The sequence below is a fragment of the Cuculus canorus genome, chromosome 11, assembly GCF_017976375.1.
Source record: "Cuculus canorus isolate bCucCan1 chromosome 11, bCucCan1.pri, whole genome shotgun sequence".
Classification (NCBI taxonomy): domain Eukaryota; kingdom Metazoa; phylum Chordata; class Aves; order Cuculiformes; family Cuculidae; genus Cuculus; species Cuculus canorus.
This window is the reverse complement of record NC_071411.1, coordinates 5,441,363-5,461,219: the sequence shown is the minus strand read 5'-3', so window position 1 is coordinate 5,461,219 and position 19,857 is coordinate 5,441,363. Positions and strand designations below refer to the sequence as shown.

Below are 19,857 nucleotides of genomic sequence, written 5' to 3'. Positions count from 1 at the left end.
TACATTAATAGAATTTACAGCTAAATGTTATCCTTCAGTACCTTGATTTTCACAGTGAAATTGGTAAGGAAAATTCTTTCATCCTCAGACAGTTGTTACAGAATTAATTTGGTTGTGTACCCAGTTCTGTGCCATGCACAGGTCTGCCAAGGGCGGCAAGTTATGAGTTGGTTGCTACATCTCTACTGGATTTGAATTCAGAACAGGAGAAGTCACAGTGTTTGGAAACAAATGGGAGTTAAAGTATTTACTGTAGAATAGTAAGTTTTGTAGAACATAGGGGAACATGTGAAACGGAACAGCCATAGCTTAGACGAAGTCAGGGAATGCACAGGAATATCTTTGGCTTATCATTTAGTGAATTTCTCCCTTCTTTTTAAAATTTTTATATGTGTGATTTTCTACCTGTTCTTAGTAAATATTTATTACCCAGTTTTAGTAAACAAAATACTGTGTTGTTTTGCACAGAAATCCCTTTTTAATCCCCCTTGGAACCGTGCATATCAGTTAGCAATGTGACAGGGCCTCGTGACCCATGAAGACACTAACATTCAGTATTATTCCCTGCACATTTCCTCAGACCTCCGCTCTGTTTTGAATAGTGCACTTCTTCTCTGTACCGTTTTTGTGTAGACAGTTGTTCTGGCGTGATTCCAAGTTGTGGGAGTCTTATGTGCGCTTGATTTGGAGGGGTATTATGTGGAGTTGTTTCCAGTGAGACCGCGTGTCCTTAAATAAAATTCTGTTTGGTTTTGCTGTTCAAGAATTTAAGTGGGTAATGCCTGATTTTGCTCAGGAGTTTATATGTAATATTTTAATAGTAACTCAGGAGCTAGATTTTCCCCTGCTAAGTCTTTAGTTTCTGAAGAAAACTAACTTGATCTTTTAAATTCTGTTCATGCTAGAGTTTTATTTTTTATTTTATTGTATGTTTTCAGTAGTCTAGGTTTTTGAGCAGTTTGAGGAAATATAACTTTTCATATTACTTTTTGTGAAAGCATCTGCCAACTGATGCAAATTCATTTAGAATCCTTTTGGAGGGCTTTGTGTGTGTGTATTATATTGCAGACACCTTATACCTAGTTAAGAGAGAAGTAATTTGTTCACAGTTGCCATTTTCTTCCTGTGGAATATGTATGGAATATGTAGGGAAACTGGCAAGCAATACGCTTAGTGGAAGACTAAAAGACTTGGGTTGCTGTAAATCGTGGTATTGATTTACTTTAATTATTTTCTTATTGTTTAATTTGATCAGTCCCTTTATGCTATTTATTTGTTTATTACATCTTGGTGATATAAGCATTGCAAGGCCTCGTAGGTTTTATAGATTCTAATACTTACAGATAAATAGGTGAGTTTAGAACTTGGTAGCTAAATTTTAACCTGTGACTTGGAAAAAGCCTGAGCAGAGCAGCTCTACATTGGGATAAAAGGTGGAAACGTGAAATTACTTGAACTTGCTGGACAATGAAAAATCTTGAAATTTTTGTGTTTGCATCTGTGCTTACTGACTGAAAAAAGAATGTTATCTCCACATATCTAGTATTTTCTAGATACTGCAAAAGTCCCTTTGATTATTTGTTTTTTCACCAAGGTGTCCCTCTCAGCTTTTGAGGGTGTGTTGTGGACTTATTGTCCAAGGTATATGAAATCTGGAATAAACATATGTATATATGGTTTTCAAAAGTTTCTAAGAACATGTAGAACTATGGCAGTGTTCAAGGTAAATAATTTTAAAATAAAGGACTCAGTAAATATGCTCCAGTAATCTGTGTTTAAGAAACACCTCGTGCTTTGTTTTTGACTGTAATTGCTGCAAAGTAACTATTCTGAAAGAAACAGGTATATAGCACCTAACTGTGGAGGCCTCCATCCCCAAATGTGACACATAGGATATAAAAACAAACAAACAAAGAAAGTATGTTTTCCCATCTGGTGTCAACCAGGGTTGAACGTGATGTGCTGTCAGTTATGGAAATCTAAACAATAATTAACTTGCAGGTGCTCAGCACGGCACAGAATCCAGCTGAATTGGTTAGCATGCTAATGGATCAGCCTGTTAATATCTAAACACAAGGGCATATGTACATGCATATTTATTTACTTCTTCCTAATCACGTGCTGAGGAGTAGTCTGATTTCAAACCTGAGCAGGTGTAGGTATATGAGTGACTGCAAAGTCATATGTGACCCATACAGGCCACTGCTGAGGGTAGTACTTGCAGACATTGCCAGTAGAGAAATCTAGCAAAGCCCTCCCAAACAAAATGTTTTAACTGGACAAGAAGCAGAGGCTTCATGTTCTTTAAAATGAAAGATTGTTTCTTTACTGTTCACATTAACTCATTATATGTACAACCAGAAATTGTAACCTTATGTGAATACAAAGATGCCCTATGCTGTTATTGGTCCCTCCTTTCTATATAGGATTAATTATCACAATTCTGCTGTTCCTCTCATAACTCTGCAGGTGTGATCAATGCCTGGTACAACTTGTGTTCAAAAAGGTTTACTGGCTTTTGTACCACTGAAGCTTGTATAAACTTGGAAAGTTGGCAGGAGTTTTCTGGACTTGTGTGGTTTCTGTAGAGCAAGAACAGCTGTTCTGCTGGTATCATCTCTTAAACATTTAAGTTGTTAAATAGAAGTACAGCTTTCATTAGTTTATTTTGAAACACTTCAGCATTTTTCCAAAATAAATTTTCGGCATTATAACTAGGAGATGCTTATGTCCATTACACTGTCTGTAGTCTATCAGGAATCCTACTGATTTTATTTTAAATATTACCTTGTGTCTGGCTAGTGTTCCCACGGAAGGTTCTCTCTGGAACATGATCTTTGTCTTGAAGAGGACGACAATCAGCTATTCAGACAGTGCATGTTTTAGGGCTGGCTGACTGCTTCTGCTTCTATAGGGCCTTAATGGATGCATCCAGGTAGCAGGTGGATGGAAGAAGGTAGAGGCGTGTATGAATTGCAGTACAGGGCTTAAAGCCACCGTGTTTGCATTGACACAGGCTACGATAACTGCATGAAACTTGAAGCTGAAAAGAAGGTAATTTTAGGACAATCAACTTTTTTGTCTGCCATTCAAATCTATTAAATAATCAAGAAAAATAAGTGGAAAACTGACTTCATGAACTTCAATAACTTATTAAACTGTGTAGCATTCCTGAAGGAAATAATGGTCATTATTAAGATAGTAGGCTGAAAGGGTCATAATTTTAATGTTAAGGAGAAAATGTGACATCCTTCCAGGCAGATAACATTTTGAACCTCTTACCATTCTGTGACAATGATGATTCTGATAAAAGGGGAAAGTAGTTTGTATGTATCTCGACTGTGGTGGTATTTCTCTTGGTTTTCCTTTATTCTTAATGTGTAATATTTTTGTTGAGGATAAATTCATTTATAATGAGGGAGGCTGGCATATGTTGAAAGGAAGAGAAGAACATGAAAAAAATGTGGCAGTAGTTCCATAAATTTTATACTGGGCATGCATGGTGTATCTTTTCTTTTTTTTTCCTGAGGCTGCTGTTACCATGAAAAAGACTTAAGTGCTAGTTTTGGAAAACTTTTTTGTTTTGTTTAATAAAATGTCCCTTAAATTGATTTAGCTTTGTGTAGCCCTTCTAGTATTCTTCACAGAAATAGCACATAGTTATTTCTGGAAATAGTTTTCCCTTCAATAAAAATATAGATTTGAAAACATCATAGATAAAATCTCTGTGTTTGTCATTGTTACAACTTTTGAATAGCAACTTAGTGCTTGCTTTCAAATTCAGAAGTTTGAGGAGGATAGAGTTAAATTTATCTTAGAAATTGCTAGCTGTATGAGTCACTAAATTGGGAACATAAATACTCATAATCTTTGGAAAGAACCTCTCAACATTGTTTTGCTGCATAGTGTCAACTGCAAAACACAATACAGTGTGTTTAGCTTAGAAGTAGTTGTGTTTGCATTTGAAATCGTAGTTTATGAAAAGAATCTGGTAACTTTTTGCCCCTTTTGCTTGTCAGACTGACTAAAGGCTAGCGGTAATTTTGCAGTAGAAGCTAGATTATTATACCATTGTATTTTATCTGCTTGCTTTAAGAAAAAAAAAAAGAAACTTGAGGAGCGTGGAAAGGGGTAGAGAAATGGCAAATGCTGGAGAATTCTTCTTGCATGCTGGTGGAATGGATAGGTTGTTTTGTTTACTGTCTGGTGCTGAAGCCAGATACTTGAAATAGGAACATCTGAATCTTTTAGTCTGGAGAGAAACAGATTTGTCTTGGAATGACACATTTTGTCACTCATGTTTTAATTACAAATTCCTTGATCTCTGTTTACATGGAATATAATCTGGTACTTAGTGTTTTCTGTATTCTGCTGAAACAGTGTATTTCATTTGTGTGTGCATTTTCTGCCTTTTAAACCTTCTGTTCAAAATGGTCCTGTTCATGTCTTTGCTAGTGTTTCATGTCAGATTTTTTCCTAATCGGGTGAGAGAGATTTAGTTGCGTGTTATCTGTGAGACGGAGTACTGAAACATTAAATTCCTTTTTTTTAAAAAAAAATTGATATTGCAATCAACTAATTTCCCTAGAAGTGACAACAAAGCACACGAGTATTCCCTGTTTCATTTTGCACTACTAAGTTTGAGTTGAAACTACTGAAAGGCTCAAAGCTTCTGATAACTTTGCAGACTGGACAGTCCAGATGAGTCCTTGCTCTTCTATTCTTTGTCATAGAATCACATAATCATTTAGGTTGGGAAAGACCTGTAAGATCACAAAGTCCAACTGTTAACCTAACTCTGCCAAGTCCATATAATATGCTGATACGCAGGATAGACAAAACCAGCGGTCTGAATTCTTTCACAACTCTTTTAAATCACAGTAATAACCCACTCAGGAATACATACGTTTGTTTTTTGGGAACAAAATGTGTGCATATACCTGCTTGTGGATTCCCTGATGCTGGTGTCTTGCTGCATAAATGCGTAAAAAATATATATCCTCCTTATATATTCTCATTCTTTAGTGCATCATGTGTGTTTTTAAAGACTTCAAGAAGGTAAGTAATGGTATGTCATGTGTTCATTGAGGTCAAAACTTACTTGAAATAACCACAGTGTGTGTGAAACAAAGTTTATGGTATGCTAGGCTTGGATTGAAGTGATTATGCAATGTGCAAGTTCTCAGCACTGCCTGCTACTTGGAGTTAGAGTCAGGAGAAATATTTTTCAAGAGCTCCTTGAGTTTTTCACTCTGATTTTACTCAAGTATACTTCAGCAATATAAAGATGTCTGGCAACTGCAGTGTCTGAAAACCTCAGAAAAACAATCTGGATAAAAGATTTGGCTTGATATTTGTTGTTATGCACTTAAATAATGAAGTTTGTTTTAAAGTTTAAATCTGCCTTTCAACAAGCTGTTTGCCTAAGGCTGTTACTGCTTAGAAGCTGAGTGCTATCAATATATGAGATACTGTGTGCTTGCTTGCTAACTTTGTGTGCGCAAATGGACTTTTCAGAAAAGAATACAAGACTAAATGTGTTTATTCACTAGAAATTACAGGATTCTGTGCAGATGGTAGGGAAATGGAAAACCGGCTCTTTAAAATTAAAGATGTTATCATGCATGCTTGCTAATAAGTAATCTGTTGTTCAGGTTTTGTGAGCATAAAGGCTTCTGCTTGAGAGAATGGTATTGTGCAACACTTTTTTATCTTTGTAGTAGATGCACAGTACTGTTGTGATGCTACTTCTGTCTTTTTTAATAAAAAGGAATACTGATTTCTGCGTTCAGGGTGTCTGAGGGTAGCAAAGCTATTTTCGTAGTTCTACCAAGCAACTTAACAAGATACTATTTCAATAGAAAGCATTTTGGTTAAGTTAAGGAGCTGTGGGAACGTTTTATCAGAACATATTGGTTATTTTTGCTTTAACCATAGTGAACAGCTGTTGAATGATACATTATTTTTTTGACTGCTGCTACTGTGAATATCTGCCTTGTCTAGAGATACAAATAGGGAGCAGAAGAAAAGGCAAAAAAGAATTTTAGTTTGAGGATCAAAGTGTATCTACAGTTTTGTAACAAAAGAAGAAAAAAAAACCCAAAAGGTTAAATGGGCTTGGTGTATGGAATCATGATTTTAAAAAGATCAGCTAATACTTTCCCCATACTCATTCTGCTAAATATAAATCATAGACTGCTTTGAGTGCATGGGATGCTGGGGCTTCAACACTTTTCCTGAGCTTTCTCATTTTTTCCTATTCAAAGGGTTCTATAATGCTGTTTTGCACAGGTGTTCAGAGACTTGAGTGCTGTGCTACACTAGATCCTTTTTGTCAGCTTTATATTTTGTCCATTTAAGGGCAATTGCAGAACTTCCAGAATTAAATCTAAATATAAATTAATAAAATAAAATAAAATATAACAAACACTTCTCAGTTCTTTAGTCGATGGCTTAACACTGCTAGGCTTTTCTCTGCCATTATGGAGTATAAGAATCTACTGTAAGGTAGATGAATTGATAATGTGCCAGATAATCAAAGTTAATGATTTTAATGGAAGCATAAAAATTAGTTTCTTTGTGGAGATAACAAGAGGATTTTGAGGTGCATGCTTCTTTCTGGATACTTATGTATTAAACAATCTGTACTTGGTCATAGAAGACCAAGTATGCTAAATTTCTGATAACTCCTCAAAACCAATGAGGATGTTTTTCCAAGGCTGTTCCCTCATTAAGATAGTGACAGTAGTGTTAAACATAGCTGCTATAAATAAAGTCTTTGACATTGTTTTCCTATGTTTTTGTTCTGGAATTGCCTTTTGCCCACTTCCTCCTATTGCAGCAGAGCACGATCTCTAGGACAAGGCCTAATTAAAGTGCATGTTCCTTGTCGGGAACAGTCAAGGTTCAGTGTACAAACAGAAGATGAGAAATAGAATCCATCTGAAGCAGAGTCTCTTAAATTAGTATTCATTGACTTGCCTTGGCATCTGGCTTCACATTATAAAGAGGGAAGATGACAGATTTACTTTCCTCCTTCAAGTTTCATCATGTATAGTGCCTATGCTATAAAGCTCAAGTCCAAACAAGAGCTGGATGGTGATACAGAAAGAGGCACCTGTGAATAGCATTTTTTTTTCCTGAACATTGTTCCTTTGCTTCTTGGATTGCATGTAATTTTCTAAGCAGTTGTTATTACTGGAGGCTGATCTTTGGGGCTAATGTTACTGTCTAGTGCAATAAATCATAAACTGGTATATTCCAAACAAAATTTTGCTTTGCCAGTTTTAGCTTTAATTTTGTGTAGTTCACTTTAGAACATAACAATATTTTCAGAGTATAACCTTTACAATAACTTTTCTTTCCACAACTCAATAGTTCACTATTATTTTAATACAGCCTTACTGAAGCAGTTTATATTCACTAGTGCTTGAAAAAATACACTCCCTTCTACATCTTAAACCAGAATAGTTTTTATTTTAAGAACAGTTACTTATTCTGCAGAAAGAGTCTAAGAGCAGTTTCTGTCACAACCATGAGTCAGGATAGAATCTACACGCTGAGAATTTGTCACTGAAATGACTTCCAAGTAGGAGAATTAAAGGTAATATTTTGTATCCATGGCTTTATAGAAAGTGTTGATGGATACCAGTTTTCCATTTGTCATTTAGAAACTGAAAAACTTCTGGTATTTTGACAATACCATAAAACTTGTCAGTGATGTGGGGATCAGCTGCTTAATTACCTGTTCCTGCTGGCAAAGAGTGATCTAGGACCTGTGTAGACCTGTTGTCAGGAACGGGATGACAAGAATATCCCCGATGATTTTCCAGAAGTTGGTCTGACTCATTGCTGTCCAGCCTCCGAAGCGTGAATGAGGATTCCTGGTGTATGGCAACACTGAACTGATACTTGGTCCCAAAACTGTAATGATCTTCTCCACGTCAGGAGACATTAATGGCAGAGGAGTATGATTTGAAATAGACTGGCTGATACGGACAGAAGTTATTGAAGATGGTAGGGGTTTATGCTACAGCAGACAGGGATTATGTGGTGGGTATGGCTGCAGCATTCTTTGGCATGGGCAGAAAGTTAGAGGGATGCCTTGTGCTACCCGCTCCTGTTTTGAGGGAGCGTGCTCTTGGCTGCTGCAGTGCAGAGCATCCAGTGCACTGCATGACTTGGCAGACTTTTCTTATTAATGGAAGCTGAGCAGTGGAGGCTGAGAGAGCATGAGATGTGTCTCTTGAAAGAATATAACTCTTGGTATCCAAAAAGCCTGTCATCTTTTCTGACATATAGATATCTTTCTGAAGGGTTGGTAGATGAGATCTTGCTGTCAGGATGAATAAATGCTGGCTTCTCAATGACCTTCTTCTGCGTTACAGAAAGTAGCAGAAGCAGATGTTTGTAAGATCCTGAGGTTGTAGAGAGGAAGGAGTGCTAAGTGTTACTGATGTTTTCAGATGGGAATGTGAGGGAATTGAGAAGTTTGTTGAGATGTATTCCTCTCTCTACTTTATGTGGTTCTCTTTGCGGGACATGTGAGAACATAAATTTGGTTTATGCCATGTTTCGTTTATTTTCTGTTAGATGCGTGTCAGCCTTTATCACCAATTGTTCATAGGAAAGTTCATAACACAGTAATTTTTATCACTACTTTTATCCTCTGCATTTACTCTACTTTCAGTGTGAAAGTCTCAATATGTATGGAGTGTTTGTTTAGGTGTTTCCAGGGGTGGGGAGGAGAGTGCCAAACCCGTTCTTTTAGTCATCCATTGAGCACTCGTACTGCTGTAGTACAAGTTCACAAGTGAATGGTAGGAGTTGTATTTTTTTTTTCCTGTAATGGCAACCTTGTGGTTTTGTAATTTGAATCTTTCAGCTTCCAACTTTGAGAATTAATAGATTTCCTTAAACCTTCCCTCAAACCTTTGATCTTACTAGTATGAGTGACTGTAAGAGGAGGTAAAACTCTTGTTGGCATAACTTGCGTGATTACTGAAGCATCTGGACTTTCCCAGTGTAGAGCAGCAATTTGTTACTAACAGAAGAGTTTTAATTTGCCTTGTCAGGAAATTGCTTCCTGAAAGAGGAGAACTTTCCTAAAGATGCTTAAGTGTGGACTCTTATATAGTTCCTTCAAATCATATCTAAGAACAACTCCTCTCTTCCAGCACTATTATACAAAGGCAGGTAATAATCTTTCAATGCCTGTTGCTGCTGAGCCACTTAGAGAATTATTACTTTTTTTGCGGATGAGGGGGTTGGTTGTTTTTTTTTTTGTTGGGGTTTTGTGTTGGTGGTTTTTTTTTTTTCCACTCTGAGTTTTAAACATGATCTAACTTCAGAGGCAGGAGTGAATTTGAGGTCAGGCACGGATCCAGAAAGGGGTCAAATGGGTAACGGTCTGTGTTCTTGCCCTCACAGAGGTGAGGCTTTTGTTTTTCTCCCTTTCAGAAAAGTTTTCTGGATCTTTAAAACAAGGTTTCAAGACAGACATTTGCTCAGAAACAGACTGCAGAATTTTTATCACTTTGTATTATGAAGGATGTGAAAAAGCACAAAATTAAGGACCTGTTCTTGTTAATTCCATTCTGTTTTCTCTGGGTTGACAGTGCTGCATGCTCGGTTCACAGCAAAACGGGGGAGGACACCCACACAAAAAGAAGACTGTAATTCTGGTCAGGACCAAATTTTCTTTGCTTATTTTGAGACTTTGTCTGATAAACATGCTTGCTAGGGCTGCTTATTCACCTCTGCATGGACAGGATTTTGGAACAAAGATTGGCATTTTCTTCCAAGTACTTGTTTTGTGAAGATGGGCCTGACCTGCCACTGATGGGACACATGCATTGTGTTTGACTTAGCAAGCTGCCCATGACTGTCAAGTCAAATTTTGAGCCAGGTTTCGCACAGGTTAAACCAGCTTTTAAATTATTCTTTATACCTTCTTGCAAAGAAGTGAGTGATTATAATAATGGCAAGCACAGCCTATTTTCTGGGTGATCTAGTAGATACTCATTAATATGCAGTTGAACCTGTTCTCCATTAATCACTTTGGTCTTTGTTCTGATCATAATAGAAATCAGGTGTAAAATCAAGTCACGTAAGATGACTTTGGAGATATATTTTTTTCCTCCTCCCTGCTCTCTTTAAAAGAAAGGGGGGAATAAAGCCCCTCTAGGTGTAAGAAGTTCCATGTTAACATCGTGGATCCTGTTACCAAAAAATAATGGTGTTGCATGGTGAATTTAACTTGCCTTATCTAGAGGCTTCATTTATTTACCATGCAAATTGTTTGCTAGAAGCACCATAAGCCATATAGACCTTTTGGCAGCGTTGTAACTTGGGAGTTGCTATTGCCATCATTTTAATGTCTGTGCTGTTTTGGGGAGTGCCTTCGGACATGAATGAAGTTTTATTTTCTGCAAATCAATATAGTATAAGTTATTAAAATAAGGATCTTAAGTTATGAAAATATGCTAAAAAGCTTCTGTAAATCTTGACATATCAGAAATTGAAGTTTTCTGCCCAATGTTGTGTGGATCATCCCATGGCAACGCTAGCTGTGAGTGCTGCTCTGAATTAACATGACCGACACTATGCATAGCCCTGGATACAGGCTTGCTGACATCAACTCTTTTGGCATGTATTCAGAAAAGTAAACAAAAGACAATCAGTGTTGCGTTTGGCATAACTAGCAAGTCTACAAAACTGCCAAATCTTTCTCAACTTATTAATCCAATTAATCCCATTGATTTAGGACGTTTACTTAAGTAAGTAAAACATATTGTATTTGGTCTTAAAAGTTTGTGTTAAAGTTTTGGTTTTCTAGTGAATTAGTAAACATATTCTTTACTTATGTCAGGTTTTTTATGTTTTTTTTTATGTTGTTATTCCTTTGTAGAAATAAAATGAATTCTGAAAGCTCTGGACTTACCGTCACTAACCCTGGTATAATAAACCAATGTGCCAGAGGAGCAATGGAAGAAGAAAAAATTTGGTAAGCTTTACTTCTCATTTTCTAAGAGGTTAGTAGATGGCAATACTGGGAGATGCAGTTTTGAAGTTAGGTAAAATAATTATTTGTTATAACTGTTTGCATTACTTTAGCACTACTTAACAATGGTGAAGGAAAAAGGGAAATAACTTATTATTTTGGTTTTGAGTTTTTAGCAGATAACCATAGGACAGTGTCATGGGGGATGGGCAATGGAAAAACTCCTGTTCACTTCAGTACTGAACCAGTTGGTACATAAGGCAAATGGCTTAATCTCTCAATGCTGTTGGTATGCTTGTGTGATGCTATTACTAGTACAATTCAGTATCTGCAGGCTTGCTATCTCCTGAGATTCATGCCCTCGGAGACATTACAAGCTCAATGGTTTCTACTTTTTATTAAAAAAAAAAAATTCTGTACTGGAGAAAAAACAATATTACGCTAATGAATGGTAGATGAAGACAAATGCTTGTATTTCAGGACAAAATTTTTGTGAAAACTGCCACTGCCAATTTTTAGTACCTTGTTTAGTGTTTTCATGAAGGAAACTTGTTGGGAAGGCACTGAGATTATTTCACCTTTGTTAATGAGAGTCATTTATTGAGAGCCTGCTGATTTTTACTTGCTGTTGTTCACTACGGTTTAGCTAGGGTTTTGTTACATTGTTTGTTTAGTATGTAGAAAACAACCAAATGAACTAATAATGGGATGCATGGCACCCTTACGGACGCGAAGCTAACTTGTATTGTGTTTGTAGTCTGAGAAATACTATTGAAAACCTGAATAATTAAAGAAATATTAGCAAATGAATGTTATACATCATGCTGAATGCCTGTCAGGAAATCATGTAGAAACTTTTTTGCTTTTGTTTTTGTGTAGGATTAAATTACCAGTATCATAGTACTGTGAAAGTCGGTTATTTTTAAATGTCTCCTACTATTCTACTACTATTCCTGGAAAATCCTCAGAGCTAAAACCAAAATCTTAAGATGGAAGTGTGGGATGATGAAGTCTTCCCTCCTGACTCCCAAATCTAATGAGGATTGGGGAACTGACACGTACTGTTCCTTTGTTTGGTATCTTTTACTGTTTTTTATCCTGCTTGTGATATTGAACTAGGGCCAGCTGGTTTTTTTTAATATCTTTATCAGTGATCTGGACGAGGGGACCAACTGCACCCTCAGTAAGTTTGCAGACCCTAACAGATTGGGCAGGAGCGTTGATCTGCTGGAGGGAAGGAAGGCTCTGCAGAGAGATTGGGACAGGCTGGATTGATGGGCCGAGGGCAGCTGTGTGGGGTTCAGTAAGGCTCAGTGCCAGGTCCTGCCCTTGGGTCACAACAACCGCAGTGATACAGGATTGGGTATGAATGGCTGGAAAGATGCCTGACTGAAAAGGAAAGGACCCGGACGTGTGTTTTGGATCTTAAATATGTTTGAACCTCTACATCAACACACAGCATCACTTCTACTTACAAGCTTCTTATTTTGTAAACCAAAATTTTTTTTGTTTGTTAAAAAAGATGTCAAGTTTGCAGTCGGTGCAGTTATAGTTGTGTTTTTGACTTGAGAAGCTGAGTAGCAGCCTGATGCATATCTGGTATTATATGATGCATGCAAGGTGTGGTGAACTGGAGTTCTTTTAAATCTACGACTCTGCTATTATTTGATGGGTGCAGTAAATCAAATGGTGAAATTTCATTTAGATCTATGTGGAATGTATTTTAAGTTGGTTGGTTTTGGTTTTTTTTTTTTGCATGGTGCTGTGGGGTTTTTTGAGTCCTGCAGCTGAATAAACATTTTTCTGAGCACAATAAAGTGCAGTTTGCACTGCATTACTAATAAATGTATCATGCATTTATTGCTGGTTTTTTTGTTGTCTGATTCTTGAAACATATTTAGATTCTGATGGCTTCTCAGTAGTTTCATTTTCATGCAGATGTGGCTATTAGTAAGGACTGGTGTTTGTCATAGCAAGATTAGGAATGTATACGATTAGAAATATGCAGTAACAGTGTAAATTATTCAAGCAAGTCAAAAGTCTCCACGGACTGAAACCCCTGAGCGAGACCTTATCCAGCATTTAAAGGTCACTTCTGATGCATGTAAAAGGATTTGATGTTGTGTGAGGCCTTACATTCAGGCCCTCTAGGGGAAGAGGGAGTAAATAATTGTAAATAGGGGAAGGAAGAGTAAATAATTGACTGAGGGTGTTTTTTACTCACAGTCAAAAGATATAGTTCTTGATCTTTTCCCTTGAAAAACTTTTAGTAATATGTGAACAACTTGATGTTGTCTTAGTTTTAAATGTGAACAATGGGTAGATACGCTTAATATCAAGGACTTTAATAATACAGAGCAGACTCCTGGTAGAATAATCAATGTAGCCTTAGTATATCATGAAGTTTTCTTAAATACTGTAACTAAATTTGCATGCATTGCATATGTGTCTTTGTGTACTTTCCTCCATAAAAGCATGGTGCACTTGTTCAGGTTATATCTGTAAATAGTTTTGTCTTCTCCCTTTCCTTAAAGTTGGGATCTTTTAAATATCTATACTTTTTTTTTTTTTTTAATAAATTATAAGTGTTGTAATGCTGGCCAGTGTTTTCTTCTCATAAATTTCCTACTGCACGGTATCTTGTTTCACATACAGCTGCCATAAATGCTTTTGCCATGCTGTAAGTTTATATTGGGGATAGATTAGAGGATAAATTATAAAATGGAAACAAGTAGTTCACTAAATGACTTTTCACCCTTTTATAGAACATGATAGTGTAACTTTATAGAAGACAAAGTATAATTGGTCACACAGTACTACCTAGCTAGAGTTTTGAAGTTCATGGAAAAGAATTCTAGAAGGAGGAACTTTTACTTTCACTCTCTCCAGCAAGCTAATGGTATTGGGAATTCTGTGGTTTGACTACTTCACTGACTGAGAAGAGGACATCTGAAACCTTCTGGTAATGCTAGAAGGGAATATAGTCTGATAAGGTTTGAAAAAGCTTCTGAAAAAAACCAACCAAAAATACAAGGGATTTATTTACTATTAGAAGTTTGAATTTCGGAAGTATCTGCTCTGTTCCCAGTTACCTTGTATAGCCATTTACAAAGTCTACCATTCTGTTTCATCAATGTTTTTTGACTGGAGTGCTGATAGCGCCAACTAACTGTGTGAGCCTGCTTCTGACAGCACACTTTCTTTAGGAAGCTGGCCTTGTTTTATATTGCAGATAATGGAAAAGAAAAGAAATAGGAAAGCAAGATGAAAACAAAAATACTGGGCAGCAAAAAGTCAAGAAATGCACATCCGCATTTAAAACAAACAAGTGTGCAGGGTGGAAGATGGGGGAAGAAGGTAGGTGGAGGAGGGAAAGATTCAGACTGGCCTAAATGTTTACCTGCACTGTCACTCTTTCGAGAAAGCTTATTATATGTCTTTATGTATTTATGTCGGGTTTCTATTGTAATACAGTCCATTCTGTCCATAGTATCTGAGCTCTGATTTCAATTGTGAAGTGTTTTCTTACTAGGTTCTTGACAGCTGTTGCTGAGCTAAACCTATTTTTGCTCATTTACTTATTTAAGACCCACTAGGTCTACAGTTACACAGCTACTTTTTAAATGTGATTTTATTTAATAAGGAAGATTGTTTTACAGTTCTGCCCAGTGACAAGATATTAGATCACTCCTATATCATGAGGGTTATGTTAATGTCAGTTGATTACTGTTTTATCTGAGCTTTAAAATTTGGAAACTATTTGGTATAGCAAAAGTAGTTATTCTGGCATATTGTGCAAATTGGTTTTGAAGCTTTTTTTTAATTAATTAATCAGCTATTTAAAAAAACATAGAAATAACAGGATCAACTGAGATTAAAAAAATGCTTGAACTGACATGCTTGTGACTGCAGTATGAGTAAAAAAAGATAGGAAAGCAGTGGTGAGCAGCTGAAAATCTGCATTTTCATAATGAAGTAGTATGTAGATACGACATGGTAGATACCTTAAAGCATATGGTTTTAATCACACAACCCTTCTTCCTTAATGAGGCTCAGAATAGGGTAGCTAAACGGCTGCCTACTGTAGCTCACAGATATACAAGTAACTTGTGTGGGAAGGAAGGTCTTGTGACATAAATCGTCATAATTCTGTTGCAGCTTTGCACAGCTGCCAACTGATGAAGGAAGAATTATGTGTCTGGAATTAGAGTGAGAAGAGAAACAAGTTTAACAGCTTTCTCTGTCTCCTATATCCTTGTTCAATCAGTAGAAATGAATCGTCCTGAAGAAGTAAATGAAATGGCTCTAGTTAAACGCAGTATAACTGCAGATGTTTGTGATTACTAAAGGCACATACATGTTTGCAGAATACAAGGTTACAGTGTTCGCAAAAAGGAAGTCCCGTAAATTGCAGATTAATACTTTGGATAGCTAGATAAAATTAATCTTATTTGCAAGAGGCCCTGAATTAGCCATTGCAAAGTTGGGAAATAATCTTCTTGGAAAGCTGAAGAATATTCAGGATAGTTAGTATAACCTAACAATTATGACAGACAATTTTAATAACTCAGATAATCTCACCTAACTTTCCTAGTTTATTTTATGGATTTCTCTGCCCATAAAAGGAGTAGCGGAATTGAAAATTGTTGTGACGGAATCATTTGCATTCAGACTTCCAGCCTGAGCGCCAATCCCGTAAAGGAAGAGGATGAAGATAGTGTAGAACGTGGAGAGGATGAGTCGTATCAGCTTCTGTAGCACACCCAGGAACAATGAGAGACGAGGATGTGCTGCAGTGGTTAAAGCGAGAGCGGCTGCCAACTGCTGTGTTAAGTCTCATACACTCATGAAATAGGCTTTGTAACTGAAGAAAATATGCCCCAGAGGCAAATACAAGTCTAAACATATGTTTGATCATCATGTCTTGCAAAACTATGCATGAATTGCATTTCCTCATCCTGGATGGGATAAAAAAAAAAAGTCTTGCTGCCTTAAAGGAAAGTGTCCAGGCTGCATGCTGGTCTGAATCTGAATCCCACGAGATGGCAGGCTTGAATCAAAATTGAGAGAGGCTGTTTTCTCAGCCTGGCAGAGGAAGAAGTTGCTCTTGGTGTTGAACTCACCGGTGTCCCTCAGATTGCTGTTTTTTCTCCTTCCTCTCATTGCCACCCCCTGCCTTTTGCTTCATTCTGGGACTGTGTGACTAGATATAAGCAGAGGTGAAAGTTCTGGACTGTATGTTTCAAAAGGCACTTCACTAAGGCTGCCGCTTCTTGTTTATTGCGATATATTTAGTGGGGTATTTTTCTTGCAGGGGCTTTTCTCATATTTTTTTTTTGGTGAAAAAAGATCCATTCTGAGATTCCTGGATAAAGTTGTCACCTCTGTTTTGTACATATGATTATATTGCCTCTAGGTCATAGTTCAAATATGTATTTGCAATCTCCTCTCTTGAGGCGTTTGCTACGTGCTTGGTTATGACACTGTTGTGTTCCCCCTCCTTTATCACTGTTACATGTGTCTCTTTTATTATAGCTGTTAGCCTAGGGAGTTAGGACAAACATTTCTGAAATATCTAATTGGTTCCAATTCGATGTCAAGAAGTTTTTATCCAAGGAAGAGGTAACACCACCTTTAGCCTGCCCTCAAGAGTATTTTGTTTACAAATGTGTATTAGTGGACAGGCTGGTGACATGGCTTTTATTTTCTGACATACAAGTAAATGGAATCTTCATAAAGAAGGTGAAATGTGTCTAGTTTTTAAAGAGCTGAAGAATGATTAAAACCTTTGATTTTTAGTTAATTTGATGTAGGAAAGAAGTTTAAAGATTTATCAGTCAATGTTACTAGAGATCTCTTCTTCCTTTCTTCCTGATGGGATGTATTGGTGAAATGTAGAAAAGATATTTAATATAAATAAACGTCACTTCGGACTTTCCATGGCAGTCACTCTCGTGGCTGGAACACAAATCACTGGTACCGAGAAGCTGAATCTGTATAGCTTTATCTAAAGAATGAGGCTTCGAAGCATGAACTTATCCTCATTCTAATTTGTACTTTGTAGTACTTGGAGGATGTTTTATGTATATATGTGTGTGTGTGTGTATATATATATATATATATATAATTTGTTTGTATTTACTATTTACAGCTTGAAAAAAAATTATTAAACACAGGGAGAGAGGGATTTAAAGGGAAGGTTGTCATATGTGTTGCAATGGATAGGATGCTTAATACCTGTCCATTTAGAACCTTTTCATTTTCTGTTTACTGGAGTTGGAGAGTTGTGAGGAAATTGAATTTCTTTTGTTATCGCTTGCCATCATGATTTTGTGTGTAAATGAGGGAGTGCACAATAATTTACAGAAAGATGATAGAGCGGGTGACAGGTAACTGTTACAGGTTTTATATTTTGTGCAGCAGGGGGCTGTATTTACCAATCATATGTGAGTAGATCTTTGTTTTGTTTTTCTGTTAGGACTATGAGTGACTACCTAGGGTATTTAATTAAAAAAATGTATAGTGTTTTAATTCCATTTGAGGCTTAGCCAAACTTCTCTCACTTACTAGTGTTCATCCTTTGTTTTGAAGGACTTAATATTATAATGCTTCTTTTCATGCCTGTTTTTTAGCATCTCTTTCAAGGTATTGAAATGGTAAATTCTCCTAGCATCTGAGCCATTTCTTCATTTCCTCTTTGAAGGCTGTTCCTGTATGGTTTTGTTCATAGTGTGTATATATGCTTTTCATGTAAGATTGTACTATTTAAATTTAAAGAAGTAAGAGCAGACTTTTTTCCTTCTTTCCTAGCTTTACTTCAAGAAAAGAGTTAAGACACATTTTGAGTTTAAAAAACCCAACCAACCAACCCCCACCAGCTTTTATCTTTCTCAGGAGGGCATACGGGGAGGTGGGAGCTGGAAGTTATGAAACCATTTACTTTTCTTGTCAAGGTACCCAGACAAGTCAGATTTGCAGAAAGGTGTAGATGTGTGCTTTGAAGAAAGCTTAGTTTCCTCAGGAAATGGCATATGACTGTGCTGTCTGTGTCTTGCCAGTGACTTATCATCCCATTGCTCATTTCAAAAAAGATATTAAAAATATCAGAACTACTAAAGATAATCTCAAGTTTTAATATAATTGTGTGGGAGTAGAGGTGGGAGACCCCAATCAGTACCATTGTTGTGAAGAAGGCTGCCTGAGCATAGCCATTTTCTGTCCTCTTGGCAGGAGGCTACCAGCAGATGTGTTGCTCTGAACTAACCACAGCCTTTTCATGGCAAGAGTGTCACAGAGATAATGAAGGACAGAGAGCGTGCTGAGGTGTGGGAAGGAACAGGGCTTGCTGTCACAGGAAACCAAATTTCATCAGCTCTGCCCCTTGCAGTCTGAGTGAGCGTGTGAGGGCTAAGAGGTGGTGTCTGCTTGCAACAAGATGATGCCTCTGCTGTTACTGTGTGTGCTTGGTGCTATATATCTGTTCTTTACACTCTGATTGAGATCGTGAGGTTACCCGCTGTGCACAGGATGTCTGCTGCTTCACTTAATTCTGGGGCCACTGTACTCTCTTAGGAATGAGAAAGCAGCTCCTTCTTAATGTTTACCCTTAACAAAGAGCCTATGTTGGAGCATCAGATTTGAAAGGTTGAGCTTTGTATATCCTTCATTGCTGTGCCACTTCTCCCACGCAGTGGACGCATCTCATCTCATCTCTGCATACTTGTTCTTTCTCTGTTTGAAGTTGTCAAGGTTGGGAGATCTGCCTGTAGGGCTACTACATAACTAATGCTGTCAATACGTCTTGCAGCACTGGAAAATAATTAATGTGTTTAGTGCAAAAGACCCTGCTTTAGTTGGAGATGGGGAGAATATTGGATGAACACTTTTCGTGTCAGTTTTTCATGGAACCACGGAACAGCTTTTTTGATGGATTTGGAAATGAGAAGTGGTGTGCAGATCAAGAGATAGGGTGTCAGTGATTGGAAAAAAGATCCAACAGCTTGGCTTCAGAAATGTATTTTGCATATTCAAAAAATGTAAGACCATTTACCTTATGTTTCTATCACTCTGATGGCTACCAATAGTAGTTCTGGTATCAATGACCATAAAGGAAACTGTAAATAATTTTGCATCATTGATCAAATCAACATCTGTTTGATTTTTTCCTTTGTGGTTTATGACTCTTATTTCAGCTGCTGTAGTAAATGGGAATATTGTCCTTGTATTCTGGTGCTTTCTGTGCTCAGACTGGAAAAGCCTGTTCTCTTGTTTTGGTAATTAGCAAGTTCTTCGGGTTTTATAATGAAATACTGCAGTGTATTTTTACTTCCTAAACCTAATTAATATACCTGTTTGAAACCGAATACATTAGTTATCAGCAAGAGTAAGAGCAAATATTACTGTGCCCTAATTTAAAGGCATGGCATTGAAAAAAGTTGCAGAGAATACATAATAGCGTTGAATGTTTTGGAAAAAACCCAAAGACCCAATGAAAATAAAGAATGAAAGGGTCTGCAATTGTGCAACTGCTAACATTCAGCAACCAGCGAGTCTAAAATTAGTAGACATGACTAGCATGTCAGAGTGCATTTTCTACTATGTATTATAGATGAAAGTCCTTTGACCTGGGACAAAACAAAAAAGATACACCTTCAGAGTTGTCACTGGTATAATGTTATTTTTTAGTTACAGGATTCTGTACTTGTAACAAAATTATGGGAATTTTCTGTATGCTCTGGTACAATGGTCTTGGGCTGAAGTTACTGTAAGGTAGTTGGCGCATTTATATTGAAGAGACTAGAAAACGTAACTTGTTGCTGGCAGAAGTAGAGATAAGTGAGCATTTTCTGTCCTGA

General features: G+C 37.0%; 1 protein-coding gene across 3 annotated transcripts in view; it reads left to right on the top strand.

Annotated features, from left to right (window-relative positions):
* The window catches only part of ARHGEF3 (Rho guanine nucleotide exchange factor 3), a 104,010-nt gene that overhangs the window by 1,315 nt on the left and 82,838 nt on the right, over positions 1 to 19,857 (top strand). For 2 of the 3 annotated variants that reach the window (XM_054076676.1, XM_054076678.1), the window contains exon 2: positions 10,910 to 11,005. In XM_054076676.1, the coding sequence (XP_053932651.1) occupies positions 10,910 to 11,005 (96 nt within the window). Of the gene's footprint in view, positions 1 to 9,617; positions 9,684 to 10,909; positions 11,006 to 19,857 lie in introns of those variants that run through there. The other variant, XM_054076677.1, reaches the window with a different exon arrangement.